Source organism: Manacus candei, unplaced genomic scaffold (assembly GCF_025592945.1).
Source record: "Manacus candei isolate 608988 ecotype Guabito, Panama unplaced genomic scaffold, ASM2559294v1 h1tg000043l, whole genome shotgun sequence".
In the NCBI taxonomy this organism is placed as follows: domain Eukaryota; kingdom Metazoa; phylum Chordata; class Aves; order Passeriformes; family Pipridae; genus Manacus; species Manacus candei.
In genome coordinates this window covers 5,013,493-5,032,356 of record NW_026138091.1, presented here as the reverse complement: position 1 = coordinate 5,032,356, position 18,864 = coordinate 5,013,493, and the positions used below count along the sequence as shown (strand labels likewise).

The following is an 18,864-nucleotide window of genomic DNA, read 5'->3' as shown; positions in this document are numbered from 1 at the left end:
GTGTCTCTTTGTCAGTCACCTGTCTGGAGCTGTTGAACTCTGTAAAATTATTTGATTGCATTGCACATTGGTAGCAGGCTCTGCTGCTTTCTAGAGAAATGTCTCAACTGTGTGAAATTTGCTATTTTGAGACAATGTTTTCTTTTCTTCTCAGTCTTGCTGTGCTCAGTACTTTGTCACCAGTGAGGCAGTAAAACTCTAATCAGTCCTTTTTCTCCCCAAGAAAGTATTGCTTCATTGTACCATATGAGCTATTTTCTCAGCTAGTTGAGGCCACCTAGAAGTGATTCATGCATGGTTTGAAGAGAATGGAAAGGGCAGCTTCTGCATATCATTGATATGAGGACAAGTGACCATATAAATGATTTCACAGTTCTAGGCACAAAAGATTATTTTGAAATCACTTTTTAGTTTAACAGGCTGTTAGTCTTCTGGCAGTAGGGAAGTTTGCAACTTACCACTTATAACTGTGTTCTGATTCTGCTTGTACAAAATACTGTCTGGTTTTGTGGAATGCAGTCACCTTTAAAAAAAGGTGTGTGTGGCATTTGCAACGTGAAAGGCAAAACTGCTTTTGCCATTCTTCTGCATAACTTGACTGGACTGGAACACTTAGTAACATTAGCTGCACTAATAGCTTCATCCAAGGTTTAATGGCATCAGTCTGGTTGTGTATTTGTATAAGAAAGCCATTCTTTCAAACACAGCAGAGAAAGTACGCTGCTACCATGCTCTTATAGTGGATCAGTACCCATTTTTGTATCAGAAATGGATAAAATATTAACTGTGTGGATGATTGTACTGAGGGCTTCTCTAGCAGCAGATTGATATCTAGATGATAAGCAGGGGTAGGAGAACAGAACGGTCTTTTTGGGTAAAATATTCAGGAGTGGGTAAAATATTTTACTTTTTGGGTAAAATATTCAGAAGGTATTTGAACTGTGTTGCAAAGCTAATTGTGATAATAAAACTTACAGGACTCCTGTAGGAGACTGGAGTGGCTTAAGGGGAGAGCAAAATATTATGCCATCATGTCTTGAGCTCTGTTTTGGTTTTTTCCCTTCTCATTGATCCCTGTGTGATTAGCATTATGCATACAACATGGATAGAAACTCTGGCTTGTCTGATCCTACTTAATACCTGTAGGTAGATGGTTGGATGTACATTTTACTAGGGGATTCTGAAATCTTTGTTCAGCTGCAGCACTGAAAATCAAATAGCAGATGCCTGTTGTGACAGTGTCAAAGTTTAAAAGTCAACACAGTGTGAAGGTATAATATAGCTTAAATTCTTAGTCTAAAAAGCCCTTTATATTCTTCAAATTTTTTTGCAAGTTCTCATTTTCAATTTACTGCCAATTGAACATCTGGAAAAAGAGTTTTATAGTGCATCCCATTTACAGTGAGAACTTGTGTTTGCATTTTTAGTATTCAGTGTGTCCTTACATATGTGAATTCTGTACTCATTTCTGCTTGTTATATCTGATTGATGAATATACTCTATCTACTTTTGTCATTGTTTTGTTTCTTAGGATCAGATCTTTATGGAGAATGTTGGTGCTGTAAAGCAACTTTGTAAAGTAACGAACAATCTTGAAGTCAGAATAGAAGAACTGGAACAGTGGAACAGGAAACTGGCCAGGCTGAAACGGATGAGCAGCTTAAAATCAACAGTCAGTGAAGAGAGCAAAGTCAGGTACCTCTGTCTAGGATGTTCTCTGATAGCTGTCACACAAATTGGTAAAGTGATCTCTGTGATAGAAGTGAAAACCAATTTTGCTTGACAGTGGAGTTCATCTCATTTCCAACATTTAAGTTGTGCAACCCCCCCGAATTTCTCATATTTTTTTAACTCACTGACAAAATTAATATTCGAAACAGCTGTTAAATTGCAGTAATTTTTGTAATTGCTGCAGTTGCATAAAGCAAGGGTAGACTATATCCAGTTACAGGTCTGGATATGGAAATTGCTTCTAAGACAAATCTGCAGAGCTTCTGCTAGAAAGAAACTTCATTAGTGCTTTAGTGGAAATGATGAGCATTTCCTGTTTCTAAGCTATTTCCCCAACTTTTCTTTGAAATCAAATGTAGCATTTAATAGCATTCACCTGAATGAGTTAACTAGAGACCTTTGTGCTTGAAAATGTCTGATGACACTTCTGCCTTTCTCTTTGTAAATGTTAAAATTGCAAAAGCAAGTGACATTAACACTCTGTTGAAAATGTCTTATTTTCATTTATTAGTTGCTGATGGATTTGAATGTTAAACAGATCTTGTCTCTTACAGCAGGTATAGTCGAGCTACTAGTTTTTTACCATCAAAAAAATCAGTCCCGCTAAAATCCAGCAAGGTGAGTGAAATTAAATATACAAAATATGTTTATGAGAAAGTAAGTGCTGAAATATTGGTGAAAGCTTTCATATTTGTAAATATAATCAAATTCTTTATCCAGGATTATTTAGTGTCATGCTAGAAGCTTAAAAATTAACTGTACTGAGATAGATATTATGAATGAGACACTTCTTGTCTATACATAGTCTGTGTGAGAGTAGATCCATGCTGCATAATGGTGTGAAGGAGGAGGGAGACCAACAGGACAGGAATGTTCAGCCTGTAGTTGTGCTTATATGGTGTAGTGCAGCCTTACATAGAAGTGCTCAGTTTGATTTGGAATTCTGCACAGTGATGCTGATTCTTCCTCAGCTTTCATCCTTGAGTGTTTTTTTCACTGTGGTTTGCAGTTATCAGCTCCTGTTTTGTACTGGATAACGATGTCTTTCAGGTGGTTAAGACCCCGCTAAGATGATATTGCTATTGCTGAATTACTTCCTCTTGCTCATATGGTATAGAAGCACAACACCCCTTTTCACAGGGATTGGCTGAGTTAGGAAATATATGTTGACCTTTTAAAAGACAATCTTCCTAGTCTGCCAAGTCCTGTTCTTTAAGATGAACCAATGCTCATTTGGCACTTGCTTTTGCCAGTGCCAAAGAGCAAGAGAAAATAATAGGTCAAATATTCTTTGTTACATAATGACAGTCAAATGCTTCATCATCTAAGATCATCTTACTTGTTTGTAAAGTGCCTTTCTTCTGTATTTACACCAGCCCTGATTTAACATGGTCTGAATACACACTGAAAGCTGCTGAGCTTTTACTTTTGGCCACTGCTTACTGAGTTCTTAATTTGATTCTGAAATTCTTCAAGAGTATGAAAAATGGCAGGAAGAATGGATAAGGAGCTGTCATTTTTAACTATCTTTCTTCCTTTGTAATGTTTGTGTCCCCACACTATCAACAGTTCACAGTGCACTCACAGTCTCAGGCAGCCTTTCATTACTGAAGTTTTTCTCCTTAGATGAGTACCACTCTATAAGGACGACTTGTATGTTCCTATGAAAGAAAGAAAGGTGACTTAAAGTCAGACTAGTGTAGTATTTCTTAATCTACTAGTAGTAGCTTAGTTGTGTGCCACTTAAATTAAGCAAACTATTTTTTTTTCTAGGTTTGTTTGTCAAAGACCAAAGAATCTTGCTCCATGAAGATTTTCCGGGTGACTATTGTAGCTTTGATTGCTATTATGGCACTATGGTAACAATTATTTATCAACAAGTTGACTTGTTTCTCCCTTCCCCTTTCTACTTATCAGAAAGAAGATAGCACTTCTTTTTCTTCTTTTCACCCTTCCTGCTCAAAGAACACAATGTATTAAAATTAACAGTGAATATGCCTGGTGATATTGGAGAGTTGAAATAATTTTGTAAAAGTGAAATATGCATTAGTTGCATATGCAGCTAATCTCTGTCCATGTCACACTGTGTGGTGCACCTTGAATGCGCATCAAAAGGGAAAGTGGACATTTGGACAAGGTGCTACCAAGGTATTATTCATATTATGTTACATAAGAGATGGATGTAAATCTACAGAATAATTCTCTTTCTACAGTGCTTTGACAATATGGAGCCTATATTTACTTAGCATTCATGACAGACGTTTTGAAAAACATCCGGTTTACAGGCAAGTAATTAAATTAGCATTAGTGAATTCGAATTAGTAGAATTAGTAATAGGTTGTGGACCAATTTGTTTTGGTCCTCAACTCTGATGTCCATTTCTTAATGAATTATTTTTCTTCATCTGCAGTACCTCAAGTTCTGTTTTACTCTCCTCCACCCCTACAACAGGTACTGTGTCTCTACTGGTCTGCATACACGTAACAGACTTTCAATTCCTGTGCTGTTATAAAATGTCAATAGACACACAGCATTTTTGATAATCTTTTTTTTTTTTTTTTTACTTTAGCGTTTCAGATGGAAAGCACAATTCCTCAGAGCACACAGCCCATCAGCAGGATCCCTGAAGTGAACTTCTGTGACATTTTGCCTTGTGACAAGGTCTATTGTTGTCCAATTCATCAACCAAAAGTCAAATCTCTAAGTTATGAAAAAAGCAATGCAAAGGAGAAACGTAAGTTGAAAAATTAATTTCTGTTATTTACAATTTTAGTAGAAACTGTATGGAGAGTGTGGGGGAAGGGGCAAGAATCTTTAAAGGTAGTTAGCTTCCTACAAAAGAGCCTAGTCCAGAGGATTTTAAAAATCCTGATATAACTAATCATCACTGCAGTCAATATGTTTTTGAATAATCTGGCCTGGTTACCTTTAAGATTTGGGGTCCTAAAATGTTTTGTCAGGTGTCACTGTTCTTCCTGGCCATTTATAGTAAATGATTTCATGTGAACTGGAAAGTCACTAATCCCTTTAATTAACCTTTGGCTACAGTTAGACAGGAGTAGATTGAGGGTAGTAGAGAGTGAATTAACAGATGTTAAATAAAATACTTAATCGTATCACAGTATGATGATATCTTTTCTGTGGGCAGAGACAGAATTCCAACTACCTGAAAACATAAAAGTTACAATTAAAACTCTGATTGTTCATGCAGGGTTTTTGAGTGGCATTATTTGAAGGCAGAGCTCTATAAAATAAAATACTTTTACTGAAATAAATTCTCTTTCAGCTATTGTCTGCCAGATGTTATATGTGTAATGTGTGAGAAGGTGCCATTTTCAACTTTTATAATATTTATAAGAAAGAGTTAATGCATAGAGGTATGCATAAGTTGTTGGAATCTGTGTTCCTCTATGCCAGTCCTTAAAATTGTCAATGTCTGGAAGCGTATGTTAGTATTACTAGACCAGTAATTGTACTCTTCCTTTCTTGGCCTTGGGAACAATTTCTTGCACCACAGTTGACAAACTGAGGTGAAATTGGGGATGGATGCAGTTCAGCTTCTGAAGTTAAAATGTCTGCCAGAGCTGACATTACCAATTGCTGTGACACTTAGTATGAACTGTTGCAGTGGGACTCACCCACTGGCCATTCAGCAGACAAGCTGCATGTAAGTGGTCCTTGTGATTCTTGTGATTAGTGCTGCAGTAAGCCTGTGGCAGATACATCTCAATACAGTGCTTTCAAGAGCTCATACCTGAGTAATTTGTATTGCTCTGAAGCCTGAAAGTGTTGATTAATCAAAAAGACATTAATCTCATTTATAAGTGAGGGAATTGTAGATGGATGAAAATGAAATATGAAAACCTTCTGTCCCTAGCTGACTGCTTTTGGTATTAGGTGGAAAAAGAAGATAAGAATAAACACAAAGCATTACCTTCTCAAGGTCTTATGTTCCAAATAGCATTAAGTGTGGATCAAAGAGCGAAAAATCAGCACAGTACACAAGCAACTGAAAGATTTCAGTTCTGCATGAGTTTAATGAAGCTGAATGTATCCCCAGATGGAAGGTAACAATGTCAATATGAAATCCAAACAGAGGGAAAACCAACAATCTGTTTAATGTAGCTGCAGCCAAGATAAATGAAAAGGAAAATGTTTTCAACACAAAAAGCCAAGAGTTAAATATGGGGAATAAGCAAGATAAACACTGGATATTTTAGAAGCATCTGATTAGTCTGATTTGTGGAAAGGTAAAACTATTTGAAATTACAGTTGAATTAAATACTACTTTAGGAGTTCACATTTAACAGACCTTTTGCTGTTCTACAATGTGATAGCTGCATTCTGTAGTTGCAGACTGCTAGTGAGTGCATCCATTGTAGCTCCTAATCCCTTGTATCTCAGATTTCTTAAGAAGGCTGTTTAGGAAAGTTCATGTAGAAATAAAAGCATTCATAAGCAAGACAAAATTTATCAAACAAAAAATCAGCATATCCTTATGTAGTCTAGCTTAATGTGACCTTTCTCCCCTACACATTATTTGTTTTGACTAGTTTCTCTTGAAGATTTAGGCTTTCAAACTCCCCTTGATTTCAGTGGAACTAAGGAGTGTGAACACCCTGCAGCATTTGGGCCTTTTCTGCCCTCTACTTCCATGCCATTAGTGCTCATTGCTCTCCCCTTAAAGTTAAGTGTCACCAATAACCAGGGGCTGTCCTTACCTTCTCTTACAGTGTTGTTTCTCCCCAGTGTCTTTTCTGTCACAATTAAAGGTTGCTGAGGGCTCCTCTTGGATTTTGATCAACCTCATGCATTCACATTTATTCATAGTAAGGTACCACCACCACAAGAAAACATCAGCAGATTTTTTCCATACTGCTTATAGAATATTACCACTCACATGAATTAAAACCAGAAAGTGTTTGAGGGGAAAAAAATGGATATCATGTTTAATGGATGAGTTTATCTCAAGCTTATTTGAAGATAATTACATTCTTGTATGCTTTTACTTTTATATTTGTTATTGAATTGGATCCTCACACCCCACACAGGCCTTTGAGAAAGTCCTCAGAGTTACTGTATGTGAAAGAGTGGAAGTTTACCACAATTTATTGAAGGCTGCTGTGGTGCATTTTGGTGGTTCTTGGTGATCTCAGTTGGCACCTTGCACTCCAGATTTAGATTGCTTCAGCTTAAAGGAAGCAATGAAATGGTGATTTTATGACGAGTGAAAACTCAAGTAAAAATAAAGTTCTATACTGGTTACTGACTCAGTATAATAGTTGAAATCTTAGTGAAGTAAATCCATCTTTATCCTGGTTTTTGTACAAAATTCTGCTGCCCGCTTAATGCTTTCTTCCATCATCTGCAAAAGAATCACAGTTTTAAGAGTTTAGTAATTCAGAGTATTTAATAAATATTCCCACCAACACTTGCATGGCTGAAATATTTTATCTAGAAGGAGCAATATTTTTCCTTTACGAGGGGATATAGGTTTTCCTACCGAGTAGTTCTCTGCTAATGAAAATGCAAAATGACAGCGTTTAATGCATTGCTAGCATATCTAGACTATTAAGAGAAATCAGAAGAAAATGGAGGAGGAATGAGAGAATGAACAGGCTTTTTCTGTATCTGCCTCAAGGCTCATTGTACATGTAAAAGTGATTGTTCAGTAGCTATTTTTCCAAGTGTGTGGAACAGTATAATGAAATGGGACAGCAGGCAACTACTAAATGCAGCAGTAACCACCAAAACTTGCAGAACCAGAAGATCTGTACGATGAGCTGGTAAATAGAAAATGGATTCAAGGAATAACTGGCAACAGTGACAAAATCATAACAAGACACAAAACAGATTAAAATCCCGAAGATGATTTTGTGTTACATTGTTTCTGGGCCCTTGGATTCCAGTTGTTAATATTTTTCCATGCTTTTGGTCACCTACAGCATGAGAAAAGTCTGGATTTTCTTATTTCCCAATACTGAAATGGAAACCAAATCTGGCATGAATAAGAAAACAGTAAAGTCAATCCAGCTGTCTTGTTTCTGTCTCAGTAATAATGCATTCTGATCCTTCTTTCTGTAAAATAAATTTTTATATAATGAAACAGAAATTTTTGTTCTAAACAGCCATTGTGAAATCAGAATGTTTCCTTTGGAAAACAGGAGAATGGAGTATTTTGGTATTTGAGAAATGGTATTTGATGAAACATGTTAGTTTAGGCAAGATCAACATTTCCAAGTGCCATCTTATTGGCTACATGTCTCTGAACAGATTCTTGACTGGCAGTTAGTGTAAAAGCATAGGAATGGCATTGAACCATTTCCATGCGCTTGAAGGGCTTTTTGCCTTCCCCAGGTTGTACTTTGTGATGATTATTCAGAAGACCTTTAAAGTTCACTTTTCTAGAGAAGTTTTGAGAAAATTAATAGAATAACAATTAAAAAAAATCATCAGCTTATATTACCCAGACTAGTTCAATGTTTGAAGTTACAGAGGTGACATCAATGAACATGGTAATTGTGTTGTCAGAGCTGTTTATCAGTTTATTTAATTTGTTTAGGCATCTCTCTCCGAAGTACTGGGTCAGTCCTCCATATCTTAACATCTCATTCAAAAACCTTAGTTGTTCTACCAGTTGTTGTATCAGTTCATGTTTGTGTGCCAGATGCCTGTTATTACTAATGCAATTTTCTCACTGATAAAAAAGATGTGGCTTTGTGATCAGATTTGTGCTGAAGTACCTGACTGCATACTGACTTTCACTTTGTCTCTCTATTATAAAAATTGGTGATGTTCTGTGTGTGTGATGAAATCTTTTCTCTGCGACTATTTTTTGGAAATGTTTTAGATATCTTGTCGATTTTGAAAGCTTGTATCTTGTTATCTGCAAACTTATTTTGACTGTATATATCTTCTGAATAGAGGGGCTTGGTATTTTAAAGATTTCTCTTGTGGTTATGCATACCTTTATCTAAGAGATAATTAACAAAACATCTTCTGGTGTTGTATTCATACTTTGCTGTTACAACTGTGCAAGGCTAATTTGGGAGATGTTTGTACATACCTCCTTTCACAGGAAACAAAAGTGGCATACTACCTGAACAAGATCCAGTCAAAAAACGTAACGGAAGACCTGATCTTGGAAATGACTGTAAGTCTTATACATTTTTACTGCATTTACTTTAAATATACTTGTATAACTTTCAAGAGCTACTTTTAGGCTTGAAATTCTGCTTCTGGAATTTAGAGGAGTTTTATTTATAACTGATCATTATAGAGAATTAGCACTTGGGAAGCTATTCCCTGGGAACCACAGGAAACCTGTGATTCACTGTAATTTTCAGTTTATTCTTATGTCTTCATTTGGTTTTTATAGACATTCTGACTGCCCTCTCTAGAGGGTTGGCTTGGCTTCAGACACAATAAAATGATAAGTGACATTTCTTTGACAGGGGCTAAAAAGTTACAAGGTGCTCAACTGTGCTAACCCTTTAACAGTAAAATGCTTAAGGATATGAGTGTGATATTTGTGTGCATGAAATGCATAATACAGTGTAAAGGAAGTGTTTGGAGTTTGGCTCATCTCACTTAAGGGATTAAAGTGTCAGCTACTGAAAGGGGCGATCTCTGCCTTAGGATCCTGACACTGCCTTCCTCAGAGGAGATGAAATGAAGTTCCTAGACACAAGACTTTCAGCTTGATTTCAGGCTCCTCTTTTAGTGACTTTGCACTGCTGTCAGTGCCAATCTGGGCTGAAAATATTGATTCTTTTATGTAAAAATGAGTATCTGCTAATTACATATGTTATAACAGCATGCTCTGGCATTCATTCAGTATGAGCAGGAGTATGCCTTATGTCTTTTCTGTTTATCTGTATCCTCCATTTTAAGGATTGGGTTTTTTTAATAAATATTTGATTAAAGATTAGGCAATATTTGAATTGAGAAGACATCTATACACTAGCATGCACTTAAAGCAGGTTGCTACCCAGGGCCATATGAGGAACAGAAGAAAGGTGTGCCCCAGTGGGATGATCTGGGAAAAATCATTCCCCTTCTAATTTTTTTTACATGGGTACACACTTCAGAAAAAGTCCTCTGAGGCATCACTATGATACATGTTGTAATAAGATGTTGTGTCATAGGGGAATGCTCTTCTGTGCTAGTTCTTTGAGATGAATATGTTCGATTTCCCTTTGTCACTTAAGCATATGTGTGGATTTTTGCATGCTGCAAGTTAAGTATATACTACCACACAAATGTTTTATAATCAGAGAATAGGTCAGCCTAATCATCAAGTTTGTCTGCAAAGTAGGGAATGATTGCTGTAGAACAGAGGAACAGAAACACAAAACTAGTGTGCACAGTGTGATGTGAAGAACAGGCTTGGCCCTGCTAAACCTGGTCCTCCTTGTGCTTTCTGCACCCTATTGCAAGACTTGGTGAAGGGTCTGGAGGGGAAGCCTTACAAGGAGTGGCTGAGGTCACTTTGTTCAGCCTAGAGAAGAGGATACTGAGGGGAGACCTCCTAGTGGTCTACAGCTTCCTCACAATGGGAAGTGGAGGGGCAGGCACTGATCTCTTTGCTCCGGTGACCAGAGATAGGACTTGAGGGAGTAGCTTGAAGCTGTGTCAGGAGAGGTTTATGCTAGATACTAGGAAAAGGTTCTTCACCCAGAGGGTGGTCAGGCAGTGGAACGGGCTCCCCAGAGAAGTGATCATGACACCAAGGCTCACAGAGTTCAAGAAGAATTTGGACAGCACTCTCAGACACATGGTGTCCTGTGCATGGCTTAGAGTTGGACTCTGTGATTCTTGTGGGTCACTTCCTGCTCAGGATTTTCTATAATTCTAGGATTTAAAATACCAGCAGCTTGATGCTATAGGCTATAGCTGGAGTGCAGTGATCTGCTGATGACTCCCACTCTCCCTCCACACCTGGGCCTTCCCCAAACCACTGGCATGTCAGCCTAGTTCCACTCAAAGGGATAAAACCTGTTCAGCCCCTTCTGTTTAAGGGCCCTCCAAAATTCAAACTGAAATGGGCTGGCTTAGAGATCTGAGATGCTTCAGGTTTAACTGTGGACATTCACCGATTGGATGCCATAGATGTATTCAGAAGAAACAAGCCCTTCAGGATGCAGCTCACTGCAGCGATTCCTGGGCCAGATGTGAAAGCAGAAGCTGTGCCCCTGTGTTAGCAAGAACATTGGTACTTGCTGCCTAACTCTCTGCAGGGCTAATCTGCCTTGGCAAAAAACAGTATCATTGTGGCTATACTCTTCACCTATATGTAGCATATTACAAAGTTCTTGAAAAAGCAAAAGTTTTTGCAAGTTCAAGCCAACATTTTATGAAGCAATTATAATATTCATTAAAGTTGGGTAGTCTTCTTGCACATAGGAGTAGAAACAAGTTTTTTTCCATTCCATATTGTTTCTCTCAACAAAGATAATGTTTTTCAAAGTAATGATTACTTGCATGAGCATGGTTTCTAGTACATTAAAATTGAATATTGACACATCTGTGTTCTACTTGGGCTGCCATCAAAATTGCCTTCAATGTCTGCCCAAAAGAAAATGGTACAATCTTAGGTTCCCAGGATATTTTTCCTTGCAAACTGAGCAAGAATCTTATCTCCCCTATAATGGCAGAATGACGGTAATCAATCACAGGCTTTTAAATGAGTCCTAATTTAGACCTGCAGCAAGTCCTGTAGCAGCAATCAAGAGGGTAGATGCCACCGTATTAACTGCAGTTTTATTATGCTCTTATCTAAGATTTCTTGAAATTATTTATTGAAATAATCAAGAATAAACCATTATTGTTAATATTTTTAGGGATTGATACAACAATCAGTTCCATACAGATTTTGGAAACTCAGCAAAGGATTGACAATCGCTATTGCAGTAAAAATCTGCAGTGCAGGTAGGTAAATTGTTTTATTATGCTGTGGTGGAATAAAATACCATTAATGTGGCATAGTTACTTTGCTGGCTCCTGCTCACAGTTGCTTACTCTAGCATGCAGGAGTCTTTGCTATCTTTTTGTGTTTTTTTTTTTCTGTTTAAATTTAAATGCAAATCCTAAGTGTATTAATGCAACCTTTTTTAGCTCTGGAAATTACAGCTTTGTTATTCCTGTTAACAAATACACACCCATGGATGTAGAAATCTCACTGGAAATAAAGTAAGTACAATTAAAGACAACACATACAAAAAGCAACAGTAGTTCCTTATTTGATAGAAATTCTTGCCTGATGTTTATTGTGACACAAATTTGTCCTTTTCAGAGGAGTGGGATAAATCTATGCACAACTAAGTTCTTAATGTAGATGTCTGGGTAGATCCCTTGCTGTAGCATAGGCCCAATACCATTCTCAGCCCAATGACAATTTCACCCATTGTTACAAATATTAAAATCCAGAAGTCTTAAAGTTTTTTCCTAATAATCATTTGAGCAGACGTGTATGCATATATTGGCAGGATTGTGGCCTTTGGCCTAGGGATTTGGGGTTTTTTTTTTGGTGTAGAGAAATATTATTAGGCACATACATCATTACCTCCAGAGAGTACCTTTTTTGGGCCTGTTGTACCAAGCCCTGTAAAAGGGGATTCTTGTGCAGGAACATGTGGTAACACATAAAATTGTGACTTACTGCAGGAACAAGTAGCAGACTTAATCCTCTCAGCAGGTATTTTCTCCTCAAAAGCCCAAATCCACTGGGTTCTCCCAAAAGTAACAAGTCCTTTCTTTTGGAGTTCTCTGAGAAAAGCCAGTGATAGCCACAACAGCTGCCATACAATCTCCTTGACACTTCATGACTTCTGTCTTTCCAAGGAATGGCTTGTCCAGTCTTTTGATCTTGAATGTTATCCTTGCAAACATCTGCCTTTTTCAGATAAGAGGAAATATAACAGTACTCCTGAAGCATCTGCTTGTTTTCTACAGCTGAAGATTTGCCTTTTAAATGTATGCCATTATAAACTAATGGTACAGCCCTCCCATGTAGGGATTAATACATCATACTCAGAGTTTCACTGAGTATAAATTTATTTTGAATATTGGTTTGTGGTTTGGGGGAACTGATTTTATTTTTAATAAAATAATTTTTATCCTTATTTTTCTCTGTTTCTTGAAGCACCACAGAGCCATTAATTATATTTCTCTGCAAAGTCACATTTGGAAATTATTGCTCCCATTATTCTTCAAGCCAAAACAGTAGGAAGGATTTCCTAGAAACCACACAGGTAAGATTTCTGCAGCAATACTCTGGCTTGTGGGGATCATTTTTATAAAATTAATGGCTGCAAAATTCTGGTCTTGGTTAAGGTAGTAGATATCCAGTGGTGCTTTGAGTCTGTCAGTCATAGCTGGCTTTGGCATGGCCATAATGACATGAAATCTTTTTGTTGGAGTCACTTTTCTACTGACTTTTATTAAAATCTATCCAGCGTTTCTCTGGAAGGAGAGTTTTTAGTCTCCTTCAGCCTAAGTCACCACTATAACTCATTATAACTCCAGAGGTATTTAAAAAATGGGAATAACTTACCACTCAGAACTTTAGGAGACAGAGTCCTCCAAACTCTCATCTAATTTAGGTTTCCGTTATTATCTTATGGGTAATGAATTCCACTTTTAAAGTCTTCAATTTACTGGAAACAATGGTAGTATTCCCCTCTATTTCTGTGTGAACACGAGTTTACCAATAAATCCCTCTAGGGAAAACTCTTCATTTTAAAAGCAAGAGTTTACATGTCATTCTCTGGATTGCTTCAATGGGAATAAAACCTGTTAAAACATGTTAGCTTTTACCAGTAAAAAAAAATATTTAGTGACCAGCTCTTGCAAACTTTTGAGCATCTCCAGTAAATTGATGAAGGCTTTAAACTCTCTTCAATTCCCTGGAAATATAAGACTCTTTCAAGGTCCCCATTTGTCAGTGTTTGCTTGGGAATGTTTATTCTGGCTAAAACACTAGGAAAGGCATAAGCAAGGATAATAGCATTTCTGAACACATTGTAAGAGAAACATCCCTGAATTTGGAAGTAATTTCTGAGTCTTCTTTAGCTTTCTGATCTATGGTGCCATATATAATATACTCTTAATTGATTTAAAATATTTTTTGGTGCTTTGTCAAATTAGAGCAGTTGAGATACCTCCAATCTTCAGCTGATGTTCTGATCAGCTTTTCATATACCCTTGCAAAAAGTTACAGGCTTCTCTGCAACTGTGGCAAAACCATCAGAAAACCAAAATTTTCCATTTTGACCAAGTTTGCTGTAATTCCAACAGAACTGAAATTAAGTCAGACATAGAGAGTTTTGCCATGCATAAATGTCCTTGAAGCTAAGTGACAAAACTGGTCAAAGAGATTTCCTGTGTCAACCTGAAATCCACTTCAAAAGACTGAAGCTAACAAATCTCCAGCAGTGAGCATTCAGATTTGACGTGGCTCAGACTAGAAATGCTGCCTAGTTGAAGAGGTTTCTTTCAAGAGGATTTTCATAGGGATTGGAAGGCTTATTCCCTACCAAAAGGCAGGACAGCAGTCATTTGGACTCAGCAGTCTCATGTAAGTTTTATCATATGAACATATGATCTCCAGCAGAGAGGATGTGTCAGAAAGTGAAGGGAGGAGAGAAAGATGAAGGAGTTGAGACACTAGAAACTGATGAAATAGAAGTTACCATGGATCATTAGGTTAAGGAGAGCTGAGGATTGAATTTTTTTAATTCAATGTATCATAAACATTTCAGATACAAAATATATTGTTTAATTTGTACATGGCAGAACCCTGTAATGAAAGACAGCATGAAGCCTTGCCTGTATCTGTTTTTGAAATACTGAGTGAAGACACTACCTATATCTTTAGAATTTATAGAGGAACTTTTCTGTTTCTGAGGACTACTAAAGTTGCTATTCCAAAATCAGCAGAACTGCCACTTGTTGCTGTTACAACTTGAAGCTCTCAGACCACCTGGTAAATCAGGAACAATCCCTATTTATTTTGGGATTTGCTTAGAAAACAAATGAGGGAGTTCAGTTATTCAGAGCCAGCTGAGTGCCAGTGGGAATTAGATGCCTGTCAGTTCCTGTGCAGAGGTGATCAGAGCAAACCCACATTTGCAGGGTTTGAAGTCAGCACTTGCTCTTTAAATACTTTGACTATAGCTACCAAGGCTTGTTATCATAATTACTTGGCACTGCATTTGTCAATGAAATGTTTCCAGAGCCTAACCTTCTCTCCAGTTTCTCAGGAAATAAGGTTATCTAATCTCTCTCTCATTTATCTTCTAGGGGCGTCACCATATTTGGTCTCTCCCTGTAGCTAAGTTGTATGACAGCGCATACTATTTCCGTGTAGCTGTACCGGTAAGCCTTTTCAAATGGCAACACAGCAAAAGACAAATAGCATTTCAACTGAAAGAATATCTTATATGAATCTCCTTCATTTTTCTTCTGCAGGGTTTTGCTGGCTGCTCAACAGACTCTTATTTTGCTGGAATATTTTTTACTGATTACTACTTCTACTTTTATCGGCAGTGTAACTAAAATGTTTCCAAACATTCTGTTCTTTGGGGAAAAGATGAGGAAATTCTTGATATGAAAAAAAGACTTGTGAATGACCCTGGATATTTTTTTAAACCTCTTGCTGAGTTGTATGGCATTTTCTTGTTTGTTTCACTTTTAAATAATAAAAGAAAAAGTAGAAAAATAAAGCGTTTGGCAACAACCACAGCTCTGCATTTCCAGGAACAGTGTCTAAAAGGATATGAGGCAATGGGGTACATGATGTGTAAATAAAATAATCCTATTGATCATACTGAAGTTATATGATATTGTACATATAGCAGACATATAGACACAAGAACAAATGGGTAGGAGCTCTGCTCAGCTAGAATACACTCCAGTTGTCACAAGATGGGAAGATGATAAAATGTTGGTTGCAGTCAGGAGACTGCTGCTGTCCTACAGGCATATGCCTTCTTTTAGTAGCTGCCCTTTTGTATGTATATAAATCTATTTCTTTTTCACTAACAAAACCAAAACCAAACAAAACTCTGAAAGAGAAACGTAGCACTGTGCAAATGCCCTCGAAATAAGTGTTGTAAGTTAGGGAACAACAGGTCAATTCAATGGTCTGTGTGTTTCCATTTCAGAAAGCAGACCCATCATTACTGTCACAGTTGTGTGATTTAATGATGCTACTGCTGTTTGAATGAGGTATGTTTCAGCTGTTTCAGCTACGTTTTTTCCCCCTGAAACTGTACAGCAGGAATGAACTATTTATTCTTCAATTCAGGTTATTTTTTTTCTTGGTGTTTGTGATTTGTGTTAGTGTGATCAAAGAATAGAAATTTTGAAAAGAATAATGGCTTGTCTGCATAGCTTTCTAAGTTGCATATGGATACATGCTTGCATGGGAAAAGCCTTTCTGTTTATATTTAGGAAACACATTTGTAAGGAAAAGCTATTTGAATGAAATTTCACGTTGCTCAAAAGGAAATCAAGTACAGTATAAATAGTGTTGTGGCGTATGTTTAGATCAATCCTTCATTTTGTATAGATTAGAGAAAGTAAATATAATGGGGAGACTACAGGCTTTTAAAGATCTTTAATGTAAAAGTTACATTTGAACAACTGTTTTCTGACTGAAATTGTTTAGCAGTGAAAGGGAAACATTAGGAAGAAAAATTCTTGTCTAAAAAAGTCTTTGTAAACACCAATGTGTCTTATTTGTATATTTATTGTCTGACAGTGTGATGAGAGAGTTTAATTTGTTTCTGTGCCTTCATTTGGCATTTCTTTTGTCACTATTTTGGGATTTCCTTTAAGGATATCCTTCTCACTGATTTTTTTTTAGATGTATGTGCTTCAGTTGGGGTTAATTGCAATGTCTGGCTTTTTTTTTCCTTAAATGACTCACTAGTTTGATCTTAAACACGAGATTTTTGTGTGTGTGTGTGTGTGTGTTTTGGTTTTATTTTTTTCCTGGGAGGTGTTTATGGGGTAAACCACATGTTCTGTAATATCCCATTTTGAACAAAAATTGTACCTTTGTAGATCCACCTCGTTTTCATCACTGTTCTGGATTGTAATACTCTTTCCAGTGGCACGGAGCACTGCAGCAGGAGAATATAAGCTCCAAGTGCTTCCTGTCATCAAAAAGCTTTCTGCAGTTAAGAGTTTGGATGAGATACATGTGGGATAGCAACTATTTTCTTTGTTAAAGAAGCAAAGGCAGGGATAGAACAGGGCAATCTAGTACCACATGATCTGGGTCTCAACCATGCTGCACATACCAAGAACATGATGTGGCAATTCATATTTTTACTTGACTGTAACACAAATTATCTCACCTTGCTTTCGCTAAGTTTGATCTAGAGGTGGCAGCGCCATTTTAAGTAAGAGCCTGAGATCACTTCAAAGGCTAGTGCACTAAGCAAGGAGGCTCTAAAGGCTGAAAATCTTGCATGGTCACCCCATGAAAACCAAGGACAAGGCAGATGAGCAGAACGAGTGGTTCTGAGGTGTGAATCTGCATCCGGAATTGTCGGTAGCCTTCAAGCACAGCCCCAGCTGAGGCTGTAGACAGCTGTGAGCAAATAGGAATTTTGGTCTCTGACTGCAGCTCAGTTCAAATGACTCTAGTTCAGAAGCCTGGTAGGTAGTGAGGAGGCTGTCTGGTGAGATGATGTGAGCCCACCCTGAGAAGTTAGCAATCCCAAAGCTGAATTTGGAGTCCTGCACAGCACAGGTCTGAAGCAAGATCTGGAGGTGAGCTTTTGATTAAGTCCTGCTTATCTACATTTTTCTAGGATTTTAGCTTGCTTTATAGAATCAGAAAAAGACTTTCATTAAGGTTTGCTGTTGCTGTTCTGCTCACAGGCCAAGAATTTGCTCAGTCAGTAGTCACTGACTTCTTAAATTACAAACCTCTTGCATAGAACCTAAGTCAATTCAGCTGCAAAATGAAAACCTGATTTATGTCAGGTTTACTCTTTCTGATGATCTGAGTGCTGCATTGTGTTTAAAATAAGCCAGTTCATTGTAGGTATAGAAACTAGTTTCAAGATACACAAAATTAATCATAATTTATTGCAGTGCTGTAAAACCTTTATATGATATGTTGTTTTATATGAAGACATGCTTTTATAGTACACTTGGAAGCACTGAACCCAACTGATGGAAACTCATTATAGGAATCGTTTACTGATCTTACCTTCATCCTGGAATAATTCTATTAATGTCGCAGCTAAACTGTGCTACAAAGAAAAAACTTTCTTCAGATTTGTGTCCTAACAGTCTGCCACTACAAAAGTCCCAGCTGCTCTGCTGGCTTTTGTGGATTGCTCCTCCAAAGATGTTTACTTCCTCCCATGTTCCCTACCCGTTGGACAAGGCAAAAGGCAGGACTGGCTCTAATTTGAGGTGTTCTCATACTGATGGGGAATAGCTGGCTACTCTCTCACACAGGGATTTCCTACCTGCCTTTGGAAACATTAAATTGTTCCTGTCTGTTTCTTTTTATGGGCACCAGTTTTGGAACTTTTCCACTTCTTGGCTTTAGATTTTCTCGAATCTTGTAAAAATATAATAAGACTGGGCCTCTATCAAATTTGATTCTAATTGGTCAACACCTTAAAAAATATTAGTAAGCAGAACAGGGAGGCTGATCGTATCACCTTGTAAATTTTATGTTCTGTTTAAAGCCAGGATTTAGTTCATTCCAGACAAAAGAATGTCTCCCAGATTTCTTAGGGGAGATGGTGCTTTTTGAAACAGGATGTTTGGGAAGTTTTAATTTGTAGATCCAGAGCTTTGGGTAACATCTGCGACACAAGGAGGCTGGCATGCACTCTCGGTCCTCTGTGGACCTGGGGCCACTGATGAAGCCTTCATGCCTCCATTGCTCACTAATAAAACTTCACTAATTGTTATACTTCATGAAGGAGAAAAGGATCTGGAAATGGGTCAGTGTTATAAGGGTAAATGTATTAGACACACTGAGATACTCAGATATTTCAGGATTATATATGTTTGGGACTAATCAAACAGGTCCTGTTTTAGTAAAACAGTGTGCTCAGCACTTTTGAAAAATCAGAAACACAGAATCGTTTAGGTTGG

The 18,864-nt window shown here is 37.4% G+C and overlaps 1 protein-coding gene across 4 annotated transcripts in view; it reads left to right on the top strand.

Moving 5' to 3' along the window:
• Positions 1 to 15,997, top strand: part of MYRFL (myelin regulatory factor like) — a 40,755-nt gene extending 24,758 nt beyond the window's left edge. For 3 of the 4 annotated variants that reach the window (XM_051795966.1, XM_051795968.1, XM_051795969.1), the window contains exons 14-25: positions 1,532 to 1,695; positions 2,286 to 2,349; positions 3,505 to 3,590; positions 3,945 to 4,016; positions 4,142 to 4,182; positions 4,301 to 4,465; positions 8,810 to 8,884; positions 11,574 to 11,661; positions 11,848 to 11,922; positions 12,875 to 12,983; positions 15,034 to 15,108; positions 15,202 to 15,997. In XM_051795966.1, coding sequence (XP_051651926.1) covers positions 1,532 to 1,695; positions 2,286 to 2,349; positions 3,505 to 3,590; positions 3,945 to 4,016; positions 4,142 to 4,182; positions 4,301 to 4,465; positions 8,810 to 8,884; positions 11,574 to 11,661; positions 11,848 to 11,922; positions 12,875 to 12,983; positions 15,034 to 15,108; positions 15,202 to 15,288 — 1,101 coding nt within the window. In that variant the 3' untranslated portion in view covers positions 15,289 to 15,997. The remainder of the gene's footprint in view (positions 1 to 1,531; positions 1,696 to 2,285; positions 2,350 to 3,504; positions 3,591 to 3,944; positions 4,017 to 4,141; positions 4,183 to 4,300; positions 4,466 to 8,809; positions 8,885 to 11,573; positions 11,662 to 11,847; positions 11,923 to 12,874; positions 12,984 to 15,033; positions 15,109 to 15,201) is intronic. The other variant, XM_051795967.1, reaches the window with a different exon arrangement.
• Positions 15,998 to 18,864: the final 2,867 nt, after the last annotated feature.